This window comes from Camarhynchus parvulus, chromosome 4 (assembly GCF_901933205.1).
Source record: "Camarhynchus parvulus chromosome 4, STF_HiC, whole genome shotgun sequence".
Taxonomy (NCBI): Eukaryota; Metazoa; Chordata; class Aves; order Passeriformes; family Thraupidae; genus Camarhynchus; species Camarhynchus parvulus.
In genome coordinates, this window is record NC_044574.1 from 36534234 (window position 1) to 36557339 (window position 23106).

Genomic DNA, 23106 nt, shown 5'->3' on the forward strand with positions numbered 1-23106 from the left:
GCTCTTTCTCCAGTCAGCCCTCACAGAAAACAAATGCACAACACCAACATTAACACCAAAGGGGTAAAAAATCTACTAACTTGGCTTCCTGTTTGGCTGGCAGAAGAAGGAATAAGGAGTATGAGAGTTAAGTCAGGAGGCTGCCCGAGGAAGTGCAAACCTATTGAGCCAAGCATGTTCAGGCTGACTCTGGCACATTGGTCTCCTTCCAGCCACCATGCTGCCACGCTCCAGTCTCCTGCCTTTGGTCTGTGGCTCCTCTCCTGCTTGCAGACCACCTGTGCCAGAGGCAGCCCTGACTCTCTGACTGGCTGCATCCAGAGGGGAGGGGAAGGGAGCAGCAGCAAGCCCATGGTACTGAGGCGGCTCTGCAGCCCTGCCCCATGCACACACACCCCTGGCACAGGGACCCTCTCCACCACCCCACACACAGCCAAATGTGTGCGCAGCCAAATGCTGGTTCAGGTCAATACCTGGCTCCTGCTGTGTGGCCAGATACAGGGGTCATCTAGTTGGAGAGAAAAATGGATGTTCAAACGAAAGCAACAGGCAGACCACCACCAGCCCTGTTCTCGATCCCTGCTAGTGCTCAGTGCTCAAGCAGCACATGTTACACTCACCAAAGTGGCGCACTGCTTGTTTCAGAGACAGCCAACAGACCAACCAGATAAAATCTCCTTGCAGCCTTAATTTACAGAAGGCCACAACAATTTTCAGCAGTCCATGTGTCTCATTCCTTACACCTTCACCATTAGAAGAAACAGTTATACCCTCTGCACTGCACAGCAGTGTGCCCAATTCCTGGTATTTGGTTACACACCCTTGGTGGTCCTTTCATTTTCACCCTCCCTTTTTTTTCCTTCTAGAAGCCAGTCAGTGTTTTGTTCTACAGCCCAGACTGTGCTTACTGGGCTTCCCTATAACTTGTGGTAATAAGCAAACAATTACACAACCGGTGCTAGTGCAGAGGAAATGGATCTTGCATAAATGAAATTCTTAAAGAGAAGCCAAGTAACATGCTGGGACAAACTAGAATGGCTGGAGAGTTAAAAACTGCTACATATTATTTTCCTGAAATATTAAAGCTGAAGTTGACCCTTACCTTCCACTGCTTACTGATTTTTACATTTCAGGTTTAAAGAAATTTGTCTGTCTATCCAGCACAAGGAAGCTGAGCTGGATGGAAATGGCATTATGGTACCTGATATTTTCTAGCTCTAAGCAAACACCAGAAAATGTGGAGTAGCTTAAAGGATAACAATTAGATTTCACTGTACTCAACTGTGCATCTTTCAGACAAACAATAAAGAATCCAGATAACCAGCTAATGAATTGATAAATATGCAATATGCTAGCTATACCAGTTGAAGAAAAATTGACATGGAATAGTTTCTTAGATGTAGAACCAAGTTATATGTGGCTATATCCAAGGATAATGTCATCCCTGGACTATTCAGTCTCATTTTCTTAACAGACAAACAGAAATAGAAACGTAGGCATTTTTAAAGCAACACTAACAAAAGTTACGTGAATACAGAACTTAAAGATGTAATGACTAAATAGACTGTAGCAGCCCTCCCATGTACATCAGCCAACATTCCAAGTCCTTATTAAAAATGTATAGATTTTGCAACAGCACTGTAACAGCACCACACCCAGGATTCAGAACAGAGAATGTTATTGTTACTAGAGAATGGCTAACGAACAGGAAGTGAAATACTGAAGAAGACAAAGACAACATGAAAAAGCAGAGTAATCTTACATTTAAGTGTACCTTCTACGTACGCTTAAAAATATCTTGTCTTTAAACAGAGAAACACTTCATTTAGACTGCCCCAAATGAGACCTAATACTGACCCTAGCTTCTAAATGCACTCCAGCATTTAAGCTATCTTCTCACAGCATATATGAAATAAAGAGACTTTCTTGAAACAGCATGCAAGCAGAGAGGGTGATGGCACTAAAAGCTTTTATAAAGTCTGTCACTAGTAGTCGACATGCTCTTTGCTTCCTCTGAGACATGTGCTAACTCCTAATATCCCCGTGGCAACAAATGTAGCCTCACAGAGTTTTCCTTAAAGATTTTGCTACAGAAGACAGCAACTAGATTCACTAAATAAAAGGATCTTTCACTAGAGGAAGTTTCTCTAGCATGTGTGTATTTCTGAGAATGTGCCATTAAAAATTTACTTAATTCAGTTAACCCTGTTACAGATCTTTAATTTCAGATACACATAAAACAAATTTTAAAGCTGAAAAAAACCCCACTATGAAATCTAGAAATTTTCTAGATTTCTTCCATATTTTCTTCCATATATCTGTTGCATACCTTGAAGAATTGCCACTCCTTGAATTCATTCTGATTACAGTGTGTAATCATAATTTTGGATCCATCTGGTCCTTTAGTTAAGCACTGATCGTACTGCATGAGTTGATTGGCTTCATTGATTCGGAAAAGCTAACGGGAAAGAAAAAGCCATTTTCACAACAGTTGACTCAATGAGCATTCTATAAACACTGCAAATACAATGAAATTGCAACATTCAAAACATTTTCTGGTTTTATTACACCTGTCTCTTAGGACGGTTCTTTGTTTTGCATAACGCACTTTTACTATCATAATACTAAATTTCATGCTTAACTTTCCTGTAGGACTTAGAAGGCCAAGAAACTTAACCAGAAAGACAAAAATGGTAAAGGAGATTTCTATTCAGGAGACTTCTAAAAGTGTTTAATTACAGACCTTTGTATGATTTGATGGCCAAACAACCCATGATCTTTATAAAAGCCTGGTAGCAAGTCCCTGATCCTGGACAGTAATTTCATGGGAAGACACTAAAACTTTGGCATTTTACCAGTGGAGGAAATCAATCTAATTCATCCAGATACAAAAAGATTATCCTGGCTACTTCTTACAGAATAATTGCTACAGGGTTTTTTGGGTAGCATATGCCGAAAAAGTAGTTTAGGGAACCTTTTCATTAAATATCAGAATAAAAGAGATGTTTCCAGGGGCTACTAAGAGCTAATCCATATAGAATTTTTTAAAAAATAATCCTAAATGCAATTTTATGATTGCCACAAAAAAACTGCCTGGTTTAAGTTTACATGGGCTTAAATAAGGACTTTAAATTCTGAAAAATTTTCCAACCAGAAAAGAAGATATAAAGACAGAACAGCATGTCTGTGTGGTAGTGTGGGCAGGTTTGTGAAGATACGGGTCAAACACAATAAAAGCTTTGATTGCAACCCTCTAATAGCAGTTATGTTCTGTCAATTAATTTGTAAATGAAGCAGAGATAAATTTCTGCTCATTTTCTTCTCTAATGTGGTGGAAGATGAGTTCCTGCACAAAAGTGTTTTAGCTTGGACCAAAACAACTTCTTTAAATACTTGAGCCACAGTAAAGGTTTTTTTCCTGAAGGAATAATTATTAAGTAAAGGTAAGTGGTGAATCAGGAGCAATGCTAAGAGCTGAAGCAGTGATACTGTTGCTTCTTCATGTACCTATTTCCCTGAAGAATGGATTATGAATTTGCCTTCAATTTCATACCATTTATGTTTGAAATGGTATTTTCAGACTGCTGTACTTCAGCAATGTCAGTATGCTTACAGAAAACCCTAATTCCCACCTTTGTAGCTGGCACCTAGGGGACTTGACGTACAAGCTTAACAGAAAACCTGCCTGTTATCAATCCACAGCAAGCAATTCTCCTTCAGACTTGCCTCCAAGCTCCTTACCTGATTTCCTCCCATTCTGTGGCATGGCCCAAGCTCAACAAAGCCACCATTGGTGTGCCCCATGCTGTCGATGCAGTAAGAGGTTTCAAAGCCTCTAATCTGGAAAAGAGGTTTTGCACTCTAAGTTAGTCTCAAGGGAAAAATAAATACTAAGGAATTCAGAAAATTCTCACTTATCTCTCAAACCAGAAACAGGTATCTGACAGAGAGATTAGACAAACCTGTGTATGAAATTTAAGTACTGATGTTAACTGTTCTGAGAGATGGAGCTTCAGCCTGCCTGTGCTAATTTGCAGGCTCCTCATGAGTCAGAGTATGCTAATAAAGCCAGAGCTGCCAAGCTCAATTCCAAATTAATAACACCAAAATATAAGAGTACCAAGTATGTTAATTTATTCACTCTCCTATCAGAGCATGTTCCATCTCCCAGGTCTTCATAAATAAGCTCATGAGCTCAGGTAAATCACTCTCATCTTGCGGATGAAGAGAAACAGGATGCAGAGGAGTTATGCACAGCAGCAATTACCCACAGCCAGACACAGCCCACTGACCCAGCTGCTCAGATGGACCTTCTGCAGCAGCAATTACACAGAAAAAAAAAAAGAAATAAAATTGATGAGGGACAGGCACAGGCACAGGGATAAAGAACAGAAGTCCTGTCATAAAGCACGTCTCGACTGCTGATTATCTCACTCCCTTCTCAGAAGGGCCAACAAGCAGCCTTACAAAGACTTTATGATACAAATAATATTTTTTCCAGACCTATTTTCTTTGCCAGAGCCTCTCTCCTCTTTGTAATGCTATAAAAAGTCTGAAGGACTAAGCTTAGACTCTTCCAGGGAGTGCTAGGGAAGATGAACCCATACTTTCATTCTCTGGAGTGTGGAAATGCAATCAGTGTGGTGTTACAAATGGGGGGAGGGGGGACAGGACTTCTCAGATGTAGGATAACTAGTAGCCTCTGAAGAAGAGTTGAAGAAAACTTCAGAGAAGTCTCTGCACTTAGAATTTTCCTGTTGCTTCACCAGACCCACTTGCTTTTATCAGGGATGATGTCCTGCAAGGTCACCAGTATTATTTTATACTTTTCAGATGCTTTCACCTTGGTGAACAGCAATATTTAGTGTACCTTCCAAACCCTTTACGTAGATACCTGAGGAGCTCTAAGGCTCATATAGTAGCTGATGCTTCGTGCTAGCTTTTAGGTAAGAAATCAAGGTGGCATTGTTCATCTGCTCCATCAGACAAAAGGTTATTTGTACCCCCTTTCACCATGCTCTGTATCACTAATTCTAGCATTAAGAAATTAGAGGTGACACTTGCTTGGTGATAGGAGACAGCAGAGATGTGTATTTTCTAATGTGCTTTTGAAGTTGCAAAACCATGTACCATATTCATCATAGCTTGGAAAGAAGGTTGCTAAATTTGGTGGGACACAGGAGTTCTCCTCAGCTAGCAAGAAGATTTCCTTAATTACCCTCACCAGTCTGAAAAAGTGAAATAAATAGGAGAGACAGGGCAAAGATGTAAACAATTGCAGAGGCGGAAAAAAACTGAAAGCAGGCAGGAGACCTGCAGTGTGTGCTTGCCAAGGTGTGGGCTAAATGCCAGAATGAGACAGGCAGAGTTCAGTGAGGAGTCCTGCACTCACCTGCGATATGACAACTTCCTCTGCCAGCCACTTGAAAGTGCTGCATTTGCAACCACATTCTTAATTCAGTGAAGTTAGAGTTGTATACACTGATGTTGGAAACAATGGTGACAATCATATCAAATCATTACATGCAGGTAAGGGACTATCTGAGGCTGTAAATGTGTGAGTACATCCCAGTCTAGCAAACACAGGAAGAATGAACTCCACCTGGATTTCATGATCTCTTCTCTAGGCCTTCACACAAAAGATATTTTCACCTATTAATCTTCACCAATACTCCTATATGCAGGATTCAAATGCTTTCCTTTTGAGAAAACTTAAATTCTAATTATGGAAAAAAGTGCTTTGGATAGGGCTAGACATAAGTTATCCTTCAAGGATCTGTGGAACTAATTAAAGAAATCACACCTGCAAAAGTAGATATATTTTTTTCCTGGGTTACATCTTTATAGCTCTCTGGTTAGTATCACATAGCTTAGTATAGAAGTAATCAAATAGCCTGTTCACATGTCAAGTCACAATTGCTTCCTTTTGAATTCAGATTTTTAAAAAAAGCTCCTAAAATACATACGTGTACCTACCTCTCCCCAGTCCACGTTTTTGGGTGGTAAGGGGTAATATGAAGTTATATCATATGCTATTTCTTCCATAAACCACTTAAAGCTTTTGCAGTTGTGATCTTCACGGAATTTCTTCAGCTCAGATATATCTCCATAGGGCAGCGCCTTTGTCTCCGGCCGGCTGGCATAGAAGTAATCTTTGTATTCATCCCACCACACTTCTACAACCCTGACATAGTTCTGTGAGGAATAAAGACACTGCTGTGACCTCAAAGCACACACAAACAGGCCAGAAGCAACTCCTTGTTAATAACAGACATTTAAGGATTTATCCTCTTAGAAAGTGACAGCATAGTATTATTATATAGCATAATAATCTGTTACTATCAGCAGGCTATACAAGACATGTGAATATTATTTTCAAGTGATAGTTTAGGACTGAAGCCAGCAAATTAAACTGGGCTGCTCAATGAGAGTCCAAAGACTTTTTGTAAGATTAGAGATTGTTTATTTGAAAATAAAGACTTTTCAGTAATGGGTGCAACAACATGTTGCATTTATTTGCTTCTGTTAGAACTGCAATTCATGGTTTCTATTCACCCTCTACAATTTTTGATGAAGAGAATGATATGCATTGGTCCACTAACAGGGAAAAAAATTCAGTCTTAAATGAGTCAGCTACTTGGAGAAGGGGGAAGATTGGATAGCTCACTTGGTAACAAACCTCTCCCTCACATTTTTCTTATTCTCTTTGATGGCTCCTATCTCTATATAACCTGCCTCACTTTGTCCAATTCTTCTAGTGTTAATTAGCTGTGTTAAAACAGTCTTAAAAGACTTGAGTGAAGGCACAAATTATTGTGACTTTAATCCACATCCGGCATAAATTGAACAATGCTATAAAATAAAGGACATTTACTGTGAGGATAGGAGGGTGCCTGAAGAGGGGGAAAAGCTATTTCTACATCCTGCCTTGTACAGAGAAGGAACTTAATATTTAAGAACACTCAGCAGTGCTTTTTCTATTCAGTAAGCAGGCCAGCAGACTCATGTAAGGTGTTAAGATATGCAATAAATATTTTTAATCAGCTTTTAAGAAGACAGAAATTATTTTTATCACAAGGCAAACTAGCATCTTGCCTGTACTGAGCAATAGACCTATCATTTGCTATCCTGTTGCCCATTATGCTGTCTCTAAACCCACATATGTCCCCCTGGGCTCCCTTGTACTGGCCCTAGTCCTTGTTTCACCAAAATGTTAATCAACTCACATTACTAATATGTGATTTTTTTGGGGGGTGTGGGAATGTGGGGGTGTGTATGCCAGGTTAGTTTTTACTATTCAGCTAGGCTGGGACATTGCCTTAGGAACTAACTGTTAGGCTGGCTCAAGCTATACTCTATAACCCTACAGGTACTCATTGTCTAGGAAGATTGCTCTGGGATTGGAATTCACAAAGAGCTGGGTCTTTGGGGGTGGGATTTGCTGATGGCCAGAACAGAGCACAAGAGAAAGCCTAAATTGGGCAATAGAAAAACTTAACAGGAGGGTTGTCTCACTTCCTGCTGGTAGATGAAAACTGATATAAACAGTTTTTCTTGATTCAAATTCTCTCTTCAGATATAGAGCTGGCTTGTTTGTTTTCTGGAATTGATGTCTAATTTTAATCTCAGGGCTTGAATAACACTTCTAGAACCTGCAGTGTACCTGAGGAGTTGCCAAGCCTCATGACATAGGGCAGAGCATACCATCCTCCCAGGTGTCATTTACTGCCTCTTCACTAACAAATGCAGACACAAAAGCCTGAGAGATGCTAGATTCCAGAATTCACTAACTTGGCCTAGGATCATACCCATCTTTATCAAGATAAAAGGGGATTTCAAGCCCATGATCTTCATCTCCAGGAGTGTGCTATAGTTACTGGAGTTGTTCATACATACACAGTGCAGCAAAGGCTGGAGGTGGTGACATTAAGTAACAGGAAGTGCTTTTGTACCTCAAAGATAGTGGGGCAAGTCTTTAGAGCAAGAAGATGGGTTCTAGGATTCTCTACTCTTAATAACAGTGGGATTGACACAAAGATTTCTCTCCTGCGGGGATGATCATCCGAGCTTAAGATACTAAACTGCTTTGGATGAAATGTTCTCTAAACTGTTACTGGTAATTTATACACATTTATCTAAAACTGTTCTTATCTGAAATCAAAAACCACCTTCCAGGTTGCTTCAGAACTATACCTTTAATGTAGGAGAAGAGCCAACATACACAGGGGGTGGATTTCCTTGCCAGCCCTGCAGACGATAGATGTGTCCAACACGAGAACAGGGAACAAAGAGCAGCTTTCCCCCACACTGCCAAATCTACAAGGAAAACAAAGGTATTATTAGTATATATGCACAGGAATTTAAGACAGACAAATAGATAATAAATTATGGAAGAAACATCAGCTACATTTCTTACTATACTATCACATATTTACATATTTTTTGCTCCAGATGTAAGCATAAAGAAAACAGGTCTTTGAAGGGTATACCGAGTACACTTTCAACTCAGCAAGGAAGTAACTCAACAAAAGCAATTTTTAAAAAAAACTTCTTAGAAAGTTGGGCATCTCATTCCATCACTATTTCAGAACAACAGTAATGAATGAGTACCCAAAATCAGGAACTGAGTAATTTTTATTATGAACAGAATTATTGATATTTTGATTTTATTGAAGTAATTCATGTGCCGTCACTAAGATGGGTTTTGGTTAGATGTCCATTCACATTTAAGTTTTTCTTAATAAAGATTAGTAGGAGATAAGGATGTGTTAGGTAACCCATTGCTCCCATAGTAGCTGAAAATAAAAAAATAGGTAAAATATATTACCATTCTGAAATTCCCTCACTCCCACATATCTTTGGATAATCCCTTAATGGGGAAAAGAAAATATACTTAAATCAGAATTTAGTTGCTCATAGTTTGGAGAAGTTTAATTGTAGCACCAAATCGTAATCCAAGCTAACCTTGTGAATGTTTCAAATTAGTCTAAATTCCAGATTAAAAATATGACTTACCAGTTTAGGAAAGATGGGCATCATGATATTAATTTTCCTAAGTTTAATCAAAAAACCTCCTCAGGTATGCAAGGATATTAATTTTATTTGGTATCTAGGAGTGAGCAAGCAAGACTGATAAATGTTTAGTTCTTCTGAAGATTGGTTGTGATCTACATGAAACCACTTTGGAGATGTCTACATAATGAGCATTTCAATCACAGAACTACTGTAAGTAATTTCAGCCATGATTTTGATCTAAGCAAGATGGAGAATTACATGGATAAAGACCCCGTGTGTATAGCACCCTCAATAAATACCCTTTGCACATGGATTTATAGCTGAGCAAGTGCACTCAGGGCTTTCCTCTAACTCACAAAGAGCTTTCCACTTGTATTAAGAGTAAAGAACTCAGAGCAAGAGTAACTAGGGGAGCTCTGAATGTACTTTTTGTAAAATTCAGTTACAATTTCACAGATTGCTGCTAAGGATATAAGACATCTTCATTTTGGTCTGTTAATTGGGCCTGATTCCTGCTGCCTGCACTTGTGTCACTACAAATACTGAAGCTACAAGAAGCTAATGACGATCATCTTGTGTTTCCTGCAAACTGAAGAGCATGCATATGCCTAGGAGTGAAAGTAAAATCCTCCCCTGTGATTATGAATTATGCAGTTATTAGTATTTCAATTATGAAGACTTCTCTTGTGAAGAAGTTCTTGAAATGCTGAAAAGCATATGAAATAATTTTTCACTCACAAAAATGGCAGGGAGGAAGCAGATTACTTTTTGTTGCAAGTGCACATGCATAAGCTGAGGACTAGGAGGACTACTTGTTCTCTATCATTGCTTTCATTGGAAATTTTTTTCTATACTCATTATGAGAATATTCAGTTTCCTCCCATAAAATTTGCCAGTCTGGTTTTATATTTGATATTTGGGCAGTTAGGGGTGCAATCCCAAACTGTCTACAAAATCTAGATTACGCATCATTTGGGTTTCAGCAAGAAGCCAGCTGTCTGAACACATCTGTCCCAAAGTCCACAAGGAAATACTGAGGAGACACATCTCTGTCACATCTCCTCACACCAAAACCTGGGCTCCACAAGGAAGAGGTAGGTCTGTCTAAAGTACTTCCAAACAGAAGTATTTACAGAAAAAAAATTCTATTTAATTGAATTAGTTTTCAAATATTGGTGTTACCTTGTAAGAAATTTCAAAATTTTCACCACCCCAGATTTGAAGCCCTGGATCATAGAGACCCAGCTCAAAGAAGAAATCTCGTTCAATGGCAAACAATCCACCAGCCATTGCAGGGGACCTGCGAAGAGGAAGAGGAAGACAGTGTAACTCCTTCTGCCAAAAGGATACAATAGCACTCAGAGAAAGCTTTAGGGAGGAAAGCAATTCAGCTAACATGTAGTAAAGATCAGGTAAATGGCAATACACTGAAAAATCATAAAGCTTTGTCATCAGCTGGAAGCACTTTTCTGAAGTGGCATCTATATAATTTTTAGTGAGGTCACAGTTTTTTATTATGTTGTGGATTTTCTTCTACAAGTAATTTGTTTAATTGATGAATTTGATGATAGAAAATCTTGGTCTGAATTTTCCATTCAGCCAGTCAACATCCTTCTATTAAAATAAAAAACAAGATGAGAATCAGTGTGATGAGATGTTTATCTCTTAAAGTTTTTTCTAGTTTTTAAGATAATATGAAACTGCAAACAGGTTTATGTCCTGAAGAGCTGCCACATTGGAACACACTGTCTATTAAACAAGTAACAGAGTTTTTCCAGCCTTCTGATCTTCTAGCTCTTTTTGTCCTATCAGGAGACACTTTACACTATACTCGGTAAAATTTTGAAGAGGGCCTAGATAAAGTAGTACAAGGTTTCCACTTTGGTTTAGTCTTTTTGCTGTTACCCTCTTCCTTTTAATGACTTTGTAAATTCCTTCTTATATGCCATGATTCAATTCAAGTTTTAATGTGTCAAAAAGATGCCGTGGTCTGGATTATAGCTGTGCTGGTTTTGTCTGGGGTGGAGTTAATTCTCTTCCCAGTGGCTGGTATGGGCTGTGTTTTGGGTTTGTGCTGAACACAGGGCTGATAATGGGGAGATGTTTTTGTTATTGCTGAGCAGGGGTTGCACAGAGCCAGGGCCTTTTCTGCTTTTCAGTCTGCCATGCTGGGGAGGAGACTGGGGGTGCATGGGAGGCTGGGAGGAGACACAGCCAGGACAGGTGACCCAAACTGAGCACAGGGATATTCCAGACCATGTGGCATCATGCTCAACATATGAAAATTGGAGGAAGAAGGAGGAATGTTTGGAGTGATGGTGTTTGTCTTCCCAAGTCACTGTTGCATGTGATGGGGCCCTGCTCTCCTGGAGATGGCTGAGCACCTGCCTGACCATGGGAGGCAGTGAATTCATTCCTTGTTTTGCTTTGCTTGGGTGTGTGTGCTGACTCTCAGCATAATTAATTATCAGTTTAGATGCTGTCCAAGTTAGGTGATCACATGCCAAAGTACTGCTACATGTCCCTTTCTACTTGCTGCCTACAGTATTTTCCTCCAACACTGCTTTTGCATCCTGGGGTTAAGGAGCCAGAAGATACAGCAGGGGAAAGCACTTTGCATAGCACAGCACCACAGCTTTCCTGCAGTTTTGGTTTTCCTCAGCACCATAAAGACTTGGCAAGTGGAGAAGCCTCAGACACTGCAGTTTCAGGCTTGGCCTCCAAGATGCTGCCAAGTGTGTTAAAGAACACAGTAAAAGCCACATAAGCTCAGCAGTTTACTTCATAGGATACAAAGAAGTAAGTACTGTTACTGAAAGAAGGATCCAGTCCTGGGGCAATTCTCACGTTACAAAAACGTTGCTTCAATGCTTTAAGCTGTTGAGGATCTTTTTGTTTTCTTTTTAAGCTAAGCAATCCTGGCTATGGTTTCAGAAATACTTTTACTTGGTCTTACTTGCCTTGGTATTGCTGCAAGAAAAGGCACACAGCCTAGAGACAAACAGATGCAGGGCATGTCTCTTTTTAAAGGAAGCATTGTAAATCTGAAGGTATTATTAAAAATAAAGTCAACTTTTAAAACATTCTGAGAACATGTGTTCTGTGTTTCTGGGAACAGTTTAAACAATTTTAAGACCTGTTTGGATGGTAAACACAGAACACTACAGCAATGTTTGAAATAGTTCCCCCTCTAAGTGAATATTAATGTTCCAATGTGGACAGCCTCATCAGAAAATGGTATTATTTAAACTGTATACAAAACAGATCAAAGCTTCATAACTTGCTTGCATGTGTTGCCATTTTAGCAAAGAACAATCATGGGTGGGGATAGGCAACTACCAACATCAGTTCTTACAAGGTTTAAATCATATATAGAAGCAATAGAAGACACTAGATTCTGAAGATGTGAAGATTGCTTTCAAATGTAGTAACACGATTAGTTAAGTGTGAAGGGGAAAGTAATAAAAAACCAGCAGAACCACAGTCTCCCAGTATTGAAAAGCCATCCAGAAACCACAGTTTCTAAGCTAGGGTTTCTAGGCAGTTTTTGTTTTCTGGGAAGAAAACACACCCCACTACAAAGCATAATAAAAAGGCAGAAATTACATGAAAATTATTGGAGTTTTCCCACAATAAAAGGTGCTGTTTTTATCTTTCTTCCCTTTTTTTTTTTAATGTTATGTGTATTAAATTAAAATTCTTAGGAAATATCTAGCCAAGATTCTTAAACAGTATGCTTCTTTGTCAGATGTGATCCATTGTGAAGCAAGTGGCAGATATATGACAAAAGGGATTTTTTTTGATACACATGCATAATCCTCCAGCTGTATGCATGCATCAGGCCATGACAGCAGGCTACAGATTTTATGCATTACCATCTATCAGAAATACTTCCAGCATGCTCGTTATTTCAAACCAAATGGTTAAACAAGCATTGTTGTTTCCAACAGTGCTTGAAAAAAATATCACAGCTAATTTAAGTTTTCCCTGGCAACAAAGGGAAATACACAATTATACAATATTTTGCCAAACAGAACCCAGAAATTCTAATGTGCACCCCATTAACCACACAAGAGCAGGAACGAAGAGGCAACATGAGGTAGCAAAGATATTTTGAGCGAATAGTCAGTTGTGGCAAACAGGTCTGACTAAACAAAGCAGCTAGTGTGGTTAGAAACGTGAAGGTGCTCAGGCCAGAAGTACATGCAAGTTTTAGTGGATCAATATTGACTTCAGAAAAAAAAAAAAGAAATGGGTAAGTGATTTAGTGATTACCGATACGGTTCAGTTTTTGTCTTTCTGCTTTCCTTCTCTCTCTTGGTCAAGGGAACCCTCTTCCATAGCATACTCCAATCCCACGCTCCTCTAGCAAACCCATCTTCGTCACCACCCCCTTGAGGCACAATCTTAAAAGAGTTGCCATCTATGACATCTATGAGCGGCACCGTGCATGTGGTTCTGCGGGCGGCCGGGCGCGGTTACGGGCAGGGCGCGGGGCACGCGTGCGCCCGCCGAGGTTCGTGGGGAGACAGGGGGGAGGGAAAAAGGACAGGGTTTAGACAATCATTCCTTAGGATTCACAGTAGGTAAACAGCTCTCTTTACCGATAAGGCTCAGTTTTATGTTTTCGTTTGGACTTTTCCTTGTGGCTTAACGGAATTCGTTTCCATAGCAAACTCCAGTCCCAGGCCCCTCTGGCAAAACCATCTTCATCCCCACCTTGTTGTGGCTCAATGGAATAATCATTCCCATCTATGTAATCTATTAGAGGTACAGTACATGTAGTTCTGAAACATTTATAGAAGGGAAAGAAAGAGCAAAATACAATTTCAGAAGAGTAATCTGTCTAATCTGAAATTTACACCATTAATTAAGTTCATAGAGCACTGCATATAAAGTCACTTGTAAACACATTATTAAAAAAATGAAGCCTCATTAGAAGAAAAAAGAGATGGTCTTTACATTGTTTTAAGATGTTCTAAAAACAGAAAAGTTAGGTTTGAGATGCTAATATATCAATTGGTTTATCAGTACATTTTTCTTTATGTGGAATTCTTGATACCAGTCTTCTAATAAAGCACTGCTGGAGTAAACAGAGGAGCCCTCGTGGGGCCAGGGTTCTCACAGTATCGTTATTTCCTGTAATTTCTATTCATATCAGATCTTAGCTGTCAACAAGTAAGATAAACACTTAGCTTTTACTAGTGTTAACACAGATTTTCATTATACTGTCCTATTCAAATGTCCTGAAAACCCACCAAGTTCTAAGGATAAAAAAACATTACTAGTGCTCTCCTAGAAGCAGTTTTCAGTAGAACTCTTCCTGTTTGATTTGTAATACTCTCCTCATTGTGATCTATTACACACAATATTCACTAAGGCAAAGACATTATCTTGTTTTTCTCCCCACATTTTTCAAATGAGTTTCCCAGTGATCCAGGCTGGAGCACTTCCACCTTTTTAAATGAAGCTCCAAGAGATAGAAAAGGCAGGGGGGAAGAGACATGTTAACACCTTGCTGTTCTTTGAGGCATAAGCAGCAGCAGGCTGCTGGGTACCAGGGCATGGAAGGAGGCTGCCAAGCACTGTCTGCTGGCACTGTGTGCCTCAGCATCTCTGGGCATCATCCTGCAGCCTTCCCCTCTGTGGGCACTGGTGGAGGATGCCTCTAAAACCCCCTCTTCTCACCAGTCTTTGTTGTGTGAAACAGTAATACACACTCAATGGGAGTACACAAGCATTTCCATCTTCTCCCTAGCGTCCTGTCTTGGTTGAGTTACAGCCTTTAAAACACACAAACCCAAATTCTTCAAGAGAATTCTGGTAGCACGGCAGGTTAACAAATAGTTTTTAGGATTAAGGAGCTATTTTATGGGATTAAAGACTTTAATCCTGTACATGGTTTCCTACACATAGCACTGACCACACAAGCCAAGAGTGCAGTAGCACACAGCAACAACAGCTTTTCAACAGCTGGAAGGAAGGAAAGCCCTGGGCATGTCTCTCCTCTGCCACCCCTCACAGACCCCCAGCAAATGCCTGGGTCTGTGGCACAGACAGCTCGAGCCTGGCCTCGTTCTGCTGCAGACAATGCTCCTAAGCACTTCAGAGGAAACAAGTAAGACCATACATCAAGACCAAAGATGAGAAAGTCATAAACTCTTGAGATCACGGGGGCTTTAAACTCCCATTAAATCAAAACATTTATTGCTACTTTTTCTCTACCAAAAGCCACAGTTTTTTTGTTATTTTGTTCAATCATGCTCCTTATTCAGCTAGAACATTTCAATATCAGTGCCTCGGATCATCATAAAAGACAAGAGTTACATATAATCTGCACTAGACAAAATATTAAGTATGCCTGTTAAAATAAACTGCCTGGAGATTAATTTCCCTGACTATATTCCTTCCTCATTATGTATCTTTTATGCTGGGAGATAATATAATCATCACATGGAAAATATTGATGTAGTTTGATATAGATATAAAACATATCGACTGTAGTTTGAAAAATGAAGATTATTACTGTGACTTTTACTTTCTATAGGCCAGACACTGGAAGTAACAGGAGAACATTACCTGTCCTTAGATATAGGAGCTATAAGTGGTGCATACCAATTAATTCCCACCTCACAATGGGCATCAAGGTAAACCAAAACCTATGAAAGAAAAAAAAAAAAAAGTAACTTATATTTCTGGGTACAACATTGTTACTTAATTAAACTTACTTACATTGAGATACATTCATATTATAAAGAAGAAAATGAAGATTAAATGAGGAAAATGAATCTCTTCTTAAAACAATATCAATAATTTCCACATGTCTATTGAAGCCACCACAACCCTTCCCCCAGAAAAAGGAAAAAAAGACAGGCTTGTGAGTGAATTGGCTCCTACCTGTCCAAGTTTAGCCTTCTGGGCTCCAATGCTTCTAGCTTGGATCAAACCTTCTCTCCTCTCATTTCGAAATACCTTTACAAGGCCATTCCACTGCTTTATGTAGTCATCCAGCCTCTCTTGTAAGTGTGCTATCAGAAAACAAAGAAAAAGAATTGGGGAGGTTAATAATAAAGAGTTTTATTCTCTATAATATAAGCCAAAAATATCTACAGACATTTACAAGAACCTTTAATTCAACAACTCACAACCACTAAAACGGAGGAGATCAAGACCACTGACCTCATGGCACAGGTTTGTGTCTGGCACATCTGAAGAAACAGCAGCTGAAGTGGTTGGCCACCCCACAGGGAGCTGGGTGGACAACTCACACTCACTTCTACATATCACAGAGTGGCTTTCAGCTTTTCATCTGTATTCCAAGCAGCCAGAGAAGTGTCCACACTTCAGCACACAGTCTTTCCTCATCAGATGATGTCACATGTACAGCTGAAGGCACCACTTTTCAGTTAAACATTTCCCTTCACTCACTTTCACCGTCACAAAGTTTTCTGTCAGTCTATTAATAATCTCGAAACCTGAGGCAGAGTCTCACCATGTTCAAATTACTGCTCTCCTTCATCTAGACCTGTTCCCTCTTGTGGAGGTCTTACAATGGTCTTCTAATGAAATTAATGAGAATAATTGGAGGGCCAGAAGTGCATCATACTGAGGAGACAACAAACCTTTAGCCAAAGGGACTTCCGTCAGTAAAAGAATGAGTAACCACACAAGAATCAAGATGAGCTATGCTTAAATGGTGTCAGATTTGTATTTGCAGATTTGTATTTGTCTGGGCCAAACTTCTCTGGAAACCACATTCCTGCCACACTGTTTGAGAAAAGGATCCTAGTGTTGCTTAGCATTTTTGCCCAGATGATTCTGCTGAGAAAACTCATGAAGGCAGAAAGGCTGGTAATCAGGCACCTGCTGTTTGTGGCTGTGCTGACTTAGCTGCTGGTGTTTGTTAAAAATCTATTTTTGTACTCAAAGGCTCAAAAGAATTGCCTACACCTTCAGTTTCTCTCAGTGGGGAACCAAAACAAGTGAGCAAATCTACAGCTGAGGCATCCATGCACTGGTTTGTTTTGCACCAGCTCCGAGGGGCTGATTGCCACAATTCCTGTGCCCGATGCCTGGGAATGGCTGCCTGGAACAGAGGCTAGGCAAGACTTGGAGAACAAAGTGGGTATTTATTAAAGGCCTTCAATACAGACACCTTGGGCAGCCCAAGCCTCCAAGAGAGGCTACACCCAAGGTGGATGATGGTCACAAGTTTTTCAGACAGATATAAATTCCGTCCATTTGCAGATCAGGGGTTAATCCTCCAATTACAGCTTCAGGTGATGAAGTCATATTCCCCCAGTTTACTCCCCCCCAGTTCACTTCTGTTTATACTTCTTGGGGCCTGAGGCTGTAAGGTACCCTTGAATCTCAGGCCCAGAGGGATTGTTTTGTCTGACCACAAGTGAAGACAACTAAAACTTCATATGGACTTTGGAGTTATGCACTAATGCAGTACAGGATTTGAAAAATATAAAGGTGAAAATCCTAAGGCACCGTGCTGATCCAACAGGATGGGGGGGGACATGCAGAGGAGGATGCCCCTTTCAGCAGCAACATGCCAACAGGTTACTTCAGCAGAAACAGTTCCTGCAACCTGAATGAAAATGATGAAGTCTGGAGACTTCCACAACTTATGTTTCAGTATGTTTTGTATTCTTGTCAGCAATATTAAAAAAAATAGTTTGAAATAAAAGCTACATGTAGTTGAAAAGGAAATGGTGTTTCTTGGAAATGAAGCTTCCAATATTGAAAATTCAGCAATTCTACCAAAGAACAAAGAAATCACTATCTTTTGATACTCTTATTATCCTTCCTCTCCACCTTTATAAAGAAAAAGTTTTCTCAACCAAATTTAATGTATTCTCCTTTCCCACACACATGTAAAATTTCTTTTTTAAATCATTGTGCATTAGGAAAACTTCAAGGTTACACAAATGTCAAAATAGAGAAAGAACAATTTTATCACATATGCTGTATAGAAGAACATGCCATGTAATAAATAGAGATTATTTGATAGCTGTGATATAAATTTTTATAGGATAAAATCAACAGAGTTTTAAGGTCATACTGAAGTGGTAGTAAGAGAATCTTTATACCACACCATTATTTATGCTGCAAATTCCAAGTATGTGTTACAGAAGGACTGTCAGGAATGTTTTCAAGATTTAAAACCTGAAGTTATTTCCAGCTCTCCTGCCTATGCAGCCAAATGTTTTACTTATCAAATGTTCAACTATGTAAGGCTCACAGGGAGCTGTAAAAACCTGTCATATTGATTGTGTAAAGCTTTTCTACAGTACAAGTCTCAGGACTTTGCAGTCCATTATCTGAAACCGTGCCAGGGTTAGCAGCAAGTGCTGTTTCCCACAGGAAAGCTGAAATTTTCTTCCTTCCCATACAACAAAGCCTGCATGACAGTAGTGTAAAAAATCCTGATACTTTTACAGTCAAAAATATTGTTTGGCCAGCATTAAATTCTGTTCACCTAGAATGTGTATTTATGACATCTGTCAACAGCCTTACAGCAATCTGGTTTTTGTTCAAAAATGTATATTTTACCTTTCAAAATATTATAATCACCAATCTGGCCTTCCCCTGTTTGAGTTCCTCTCTAATGTCTAAGTGCATGATTAAAGCATGAATCAGTGTCTTTTAAAAACACAAGGTTTCTCCAAAGGATCTTAGGCACTGCAGATTACAAAGGGGGAGCAGAAGGAGGAAAGCAGGTTTTTTCCCCCTCAACTCATGGACAGCAGTCTGAGAACTAGAAAATGGTATCAGAGGTGCTCCCTAGAGCAGCTGCCTCCTGCCTGTGAGTACCCTGGGCTGTAATACTGCTAAGGTGGGCTCTCAGCTCCAACACAAGCACTGATTACTGCTTCACTTTCCCCATGGCAAGCACCACTACACAGGTTAACAAAAATACTGCTGCCTGCCCATGCTCATTACTTCCCCTTTGGTTATCTCAAGGGATGCTGCATCAGTTGGAAACACAGGGAACAATAAAGAACATATAAGTAAACACAAAAGCTAGACAAAGCCTTTAAACTCTACTAGCAGCACTGGTATTTTTTACCTCACAGCCACCCTTTACAGGTGCATGGGCTACAAAAGCAGTTCCAGCTGAGATATTGGCCTCTGTGCTTCAGAAAACAAGCAAGCTGAGCCCAAATACATAACAAGCGCTGGAGACCTATACACACAACTGTAATTGTAGGAAGCTTTAGAAAATACAGTTTTATGAATTCTCATTGCCCTTCCGGAACAGCTGTTTCCTTCACACAGCTGGCATTCACAGAAGAATAAACTGCTTCTATTGAGAATAGAAGAAAAACTGGGAAAAAAACCTCCATGTGTAACAGCCTGGCCTCATTGACACTGTGGTAGAAATTGCTACAACATTTCTTGGACTCTAACATGAATTAATACAGAGGTCTCCATACAAAATGGAGATAGAATCATTCAATTAGCTTGACAATCTTCTTGTTACTGCTCTCTTTGTGCTCTGACAAAGAAAAATATGCCAGAGTAGAAATCAGCACATATCTCTGCACAGTTCTCCGCAGTCAAACCCTGCTGTTTGAAGGAGAGATTAAGGAAAGAGTGTCATTCACCAAAAGTACCACTCCCAGCCGACTTTATACTAAGAATTATAATGAAAAGGACATTTCCCAAGCATTGCAACTGTTCCTCCCTGTAAGACATAACATATATAAGCTTCTGTGCAGCTGTAACTCCCTTCTGATGAAACAGGATTTCTCAAAAGGAAGGACAGGCAGGAGTTTTTAGGAGCCAGCATTTAGAAGTGTTTGCAACTGCTGTGCTCCATTTTAATTTCATGTCACTCGAGAGGGTGGCAGCTAAGAAATAAGGATGGCCACTCTGACATGAGCAAACATCCACCCAGCCCAGCACGTGTCACTCAGCAGCGGGCTCCAAGAGCAAAAGGTGGCCTGCTGGGTGGAAAGGCACACATGAAGTGCAGCCTGAAAGCAGGTGGGGAAGAAGAAAATCCTGTCTCTGCGCTGTCAGCATGACTTTTCTTCTGGCTGAAAAAGCGAAAAGCTACCAGAAGCTCTGCTGTGATTAGGAGTGTTTGTATTTTGCAGCTCTCCTAACAACTGGAGAACTCTTCAGGCAGCTTGGCACGCTTTGCAGCCCATACTAGCTCATCCTTCTCTCTAAGGAGAAAGAAGTAGAGCAAGATTCTGCTCTCTTGGCCATTTTTCATCTAAAACATAAACTGAACTAATGAAACTAAGTTAATTATATTTACCAAGTAATAGCCTAAAGCAATTTGAAGAATTATTATGGTGAACTAGTGCAATTGCAGTGAGGTGTTCAGAGTAATTCCAGTCCATGCTTGTCTTACCAGCCACCCATACCTGAGAAAACTGCACCTTGAGCTTTCTTTATTGAATTTTCTGATTTAAGAAAGTTATCTGGGAAATTGAAGTGTGAGAAATATAAAGTCAAGGGTCTGCTGGATCTTAGGTGCAGGCTAGCTGTGTCTGCTAACCATTCATTTATGAGCAGAAAGCAAAAAAGTTCTGTAGTAGGAAAAAAAATCTTTTAAAATACTGCTTTTGTTTAACAAATGTCATACATTGGAAAAATAGTACAAGTTCTATGCCAGACAAACTCAATCCATGAACTACATATACTGTGGTACAGAGTCAGCTACAAGTCATGTGAAACCCAAATATTGAGACCTATCATTAGTAAAAAATCTGGTAAGTATTCTAGACACAATCAGTGTCACAGTCCCTTTATACAGCTAAGTCAGTCCTTGAACAGCTCTGAAGGAAAGCTATGATCCCAGCTGCAAAGCTAAAACACAGCATATGTCTGCTGACTGAGTTATTAAAATTATATCCCTTAGGAGAGAAGATATTTTTGGTTTATAGCATGTGTGTATATCTAAGCCAAATTCTCAACAGCTGTTAAAGGATACAGAAGACTATAATTTAGCACTCAGTATCTTTATTTGACTAAGCCAAATGTAGTCAAGTTTATAATACAGGTAACTTGCCCTCTCCTGTGAAAATAAACAAAATGATACCTACCTATCTACAGGTATGATGCAAAAAATAACACACAAATAACACACAAAAACTATTTTTAATAGTGGCTTATGCTCAAAAAAGGCTACCTCAGCTATGTGATGAGATAATTTTTAAAATTTGTAGTGAATACACCCACAGAAAACAGCTCTGGAATTGGAAGAAGCCCAGATAATTTCATAAAAAGAAGAGTTTCAGAACAGTCACCTGTTTGTTATGCCACTACACAATTCATGTGAAAACAAAGATGAGGGTATCCTGTGCCACTGACCAAACTTGCTTTTGCTCACAGCCACAGCCATCACCAACATTGTCTGGAAGAGACTGTCATCCCACACAGTCAAAATCATATTTTTATCTGTGTGTCTCCTCTTTTTCTCTGTCAATATCTCTTCAAGAACCATGCTGCAACCAAATCTTAGCTGCTCAGAAAGAGCAGCTTTGATGCACTAGTTTAAAATTTGTTTAAAGTTGAAAAGCAGTTTGTTTTCCCCTGTCTCAATCAACTTCTATCTCTAGGAGATCACTTTCATTTCCTCTCTGTATTCAGCCTTCTATGGCATTAATGCTGACAATACCACCATGAAAGAAAAAACCCAAAACAGTGTATGCTTACATTTATAAGACAAGTACAAGTACATGCATCCTGACAATAAATCAAGATCAGAATGTAAATTACAAAGGAAGAAGAAAATCTCTGGACTTAGGTTCGTAGGACTCAAAGAAAGGCAGAAATTAAAACATATTCAAATTCTTAAAAGCTTCCTCCCCTCAGTAGGAAACAATAAGCAGCTTAATGTGATGTTTAATTAAAAAAGGATGTTAGAAATGAAAAAGATACTGAAAATTAATCTGAATAATTTCATAGCCTAGGTAGGTTTCTACCATAGTTAAAAAAAGAGACATCTGTATTCCTTTATGCAATAAAGGAAGCCTCTTACTCCTAACAGGCTTAACCCCTTTCATACTCTTCAAACTACTTGTTTTCACAAGAGCTAAGAGAGATACTAGCTATGCCAGCTTTCTTCTGCATAGTACCCAAAACTGTGGATGAGAACTCAAAGGACTGTGAAGAAGCAATCTTTTCTCCCATTAGTCAACTCAAACCATGGCAGGTAATAAATTAGAAGAAAATATTTCAAGAAAATTAAAAAAAAAAATTCCTCTTCTATAAGCACTGTGTTAATATTCCAAATGTACCTTTGTTGCTAAAATCATCAATCAGAACAATTTCTGCCAAGTATTTTCTTGGTGTTCTCTTGATCACACTGTGGACTGTCCTCATGAGCGTGGACCACCCTTCATTGTGGAAGACGATGACAACGCTGGAGGTGAGCAGGTTGTCATCATAGTGCCAGTATTTGCATCTGCAAAAAGAGTTATTTTATTAGTTTTCACACTGTCTTTTACAGAACTGCTTAACAGCACCCTTGTGCAAGTCAAATCTTCACTGACAGCTATCCTTCAGATTTAAGAGCGACAGGATACAAAAGGTAATACAGCTTAAGTGTATCACAGATACGATACAAATAATTAAAAAAAGGAAAGTAGACTGTCAAGCACAAGCTCCAGCTCTGGTCCATTTTCAGTGGGCTCTTTTCTTGAAAGATACGACACATAGGGAAAAAAATACAAGAAAAGAGAGAGATTAAAAAAACCAAACAAAAATAGTGCAGACAACTCAGGTCTCTTTTCCTGAGGGGTCAGAGATGATTTAGGAACAAGCAATGTGAGTACTTCCAATACCGTCCACAGTTTCCAATACTTCTAAATCACACTTATCAACAATGGATTTAATTTGCAATTGTAATGTCCATTTCCCCAGCTGCACCCCTAAGTGAGACTATTCACTCCCTACAGCCAGTCCAAGTATTTCCTTAACTGGAATTTTCCCTACCTGATCACTAGCTCCTTTTCCAACTATAATAATATAGTTGCCATCACCGAACATAGAGACATGGCACTTTTGATTTCAATGGGAAAAATCCTTCCTTTTTTCATCTTTCAGCAAATAAAGTCTCTACTA

At 39.4% G+C, this 23106-nt stretch overlaps 1 protein-coding gene across 4 annotated transcripts in view; it reads right to left on the reverse strand.

Moving 5' to 3' along the window:
- The window catches only part of GALNT7 (polypeptide N-acetylgalactosaminyltransferase 7), a 70732-nt gene that overhangs the window by 2613 nt on the left and 45013 nt on the right, over positions 1-23106 (reverse strand). For 2 of the 4 annotated variants that reach the window (XM_030947032.1, XM_030947031.1), the window contains exons 3-11: positions 22281-22447; positions 15913-16043; positions 15595-15674; positions 13291-13473; positions 10198-10315; positions 8194-8316; positions 5977-6195; positions 3742-3840; positions 2330-2458 (exon numbers count right to left, since the gene is read on the reverse strand). In XM_030947032.1, the coding sequence (XP_030802892.1) occupies positions 2330-2458; positions 3742-3840; positions 5977-6195; positions 8194-8316; positions 10198-10315; positions 13291-13473; positions 15595-15674; positions 15913-16043; positions 22281-22447 (1249 nt within the window). Of the gene's footprint in view, positions 1-2329; positions 2459-3741; positions 3841-5976; positions 6196-8193; positions 8317-10197; positions 10316-13290; positions 13474-13619; positions 13803-15594; positions 15675-15912; positions 16044-22280; positions 22448-23106 lie in introns of all 4 variants that reach the window. The other 2 variants (XM_030947033.1, XM_030947030.1) reach the window with 1 other exon arrangement.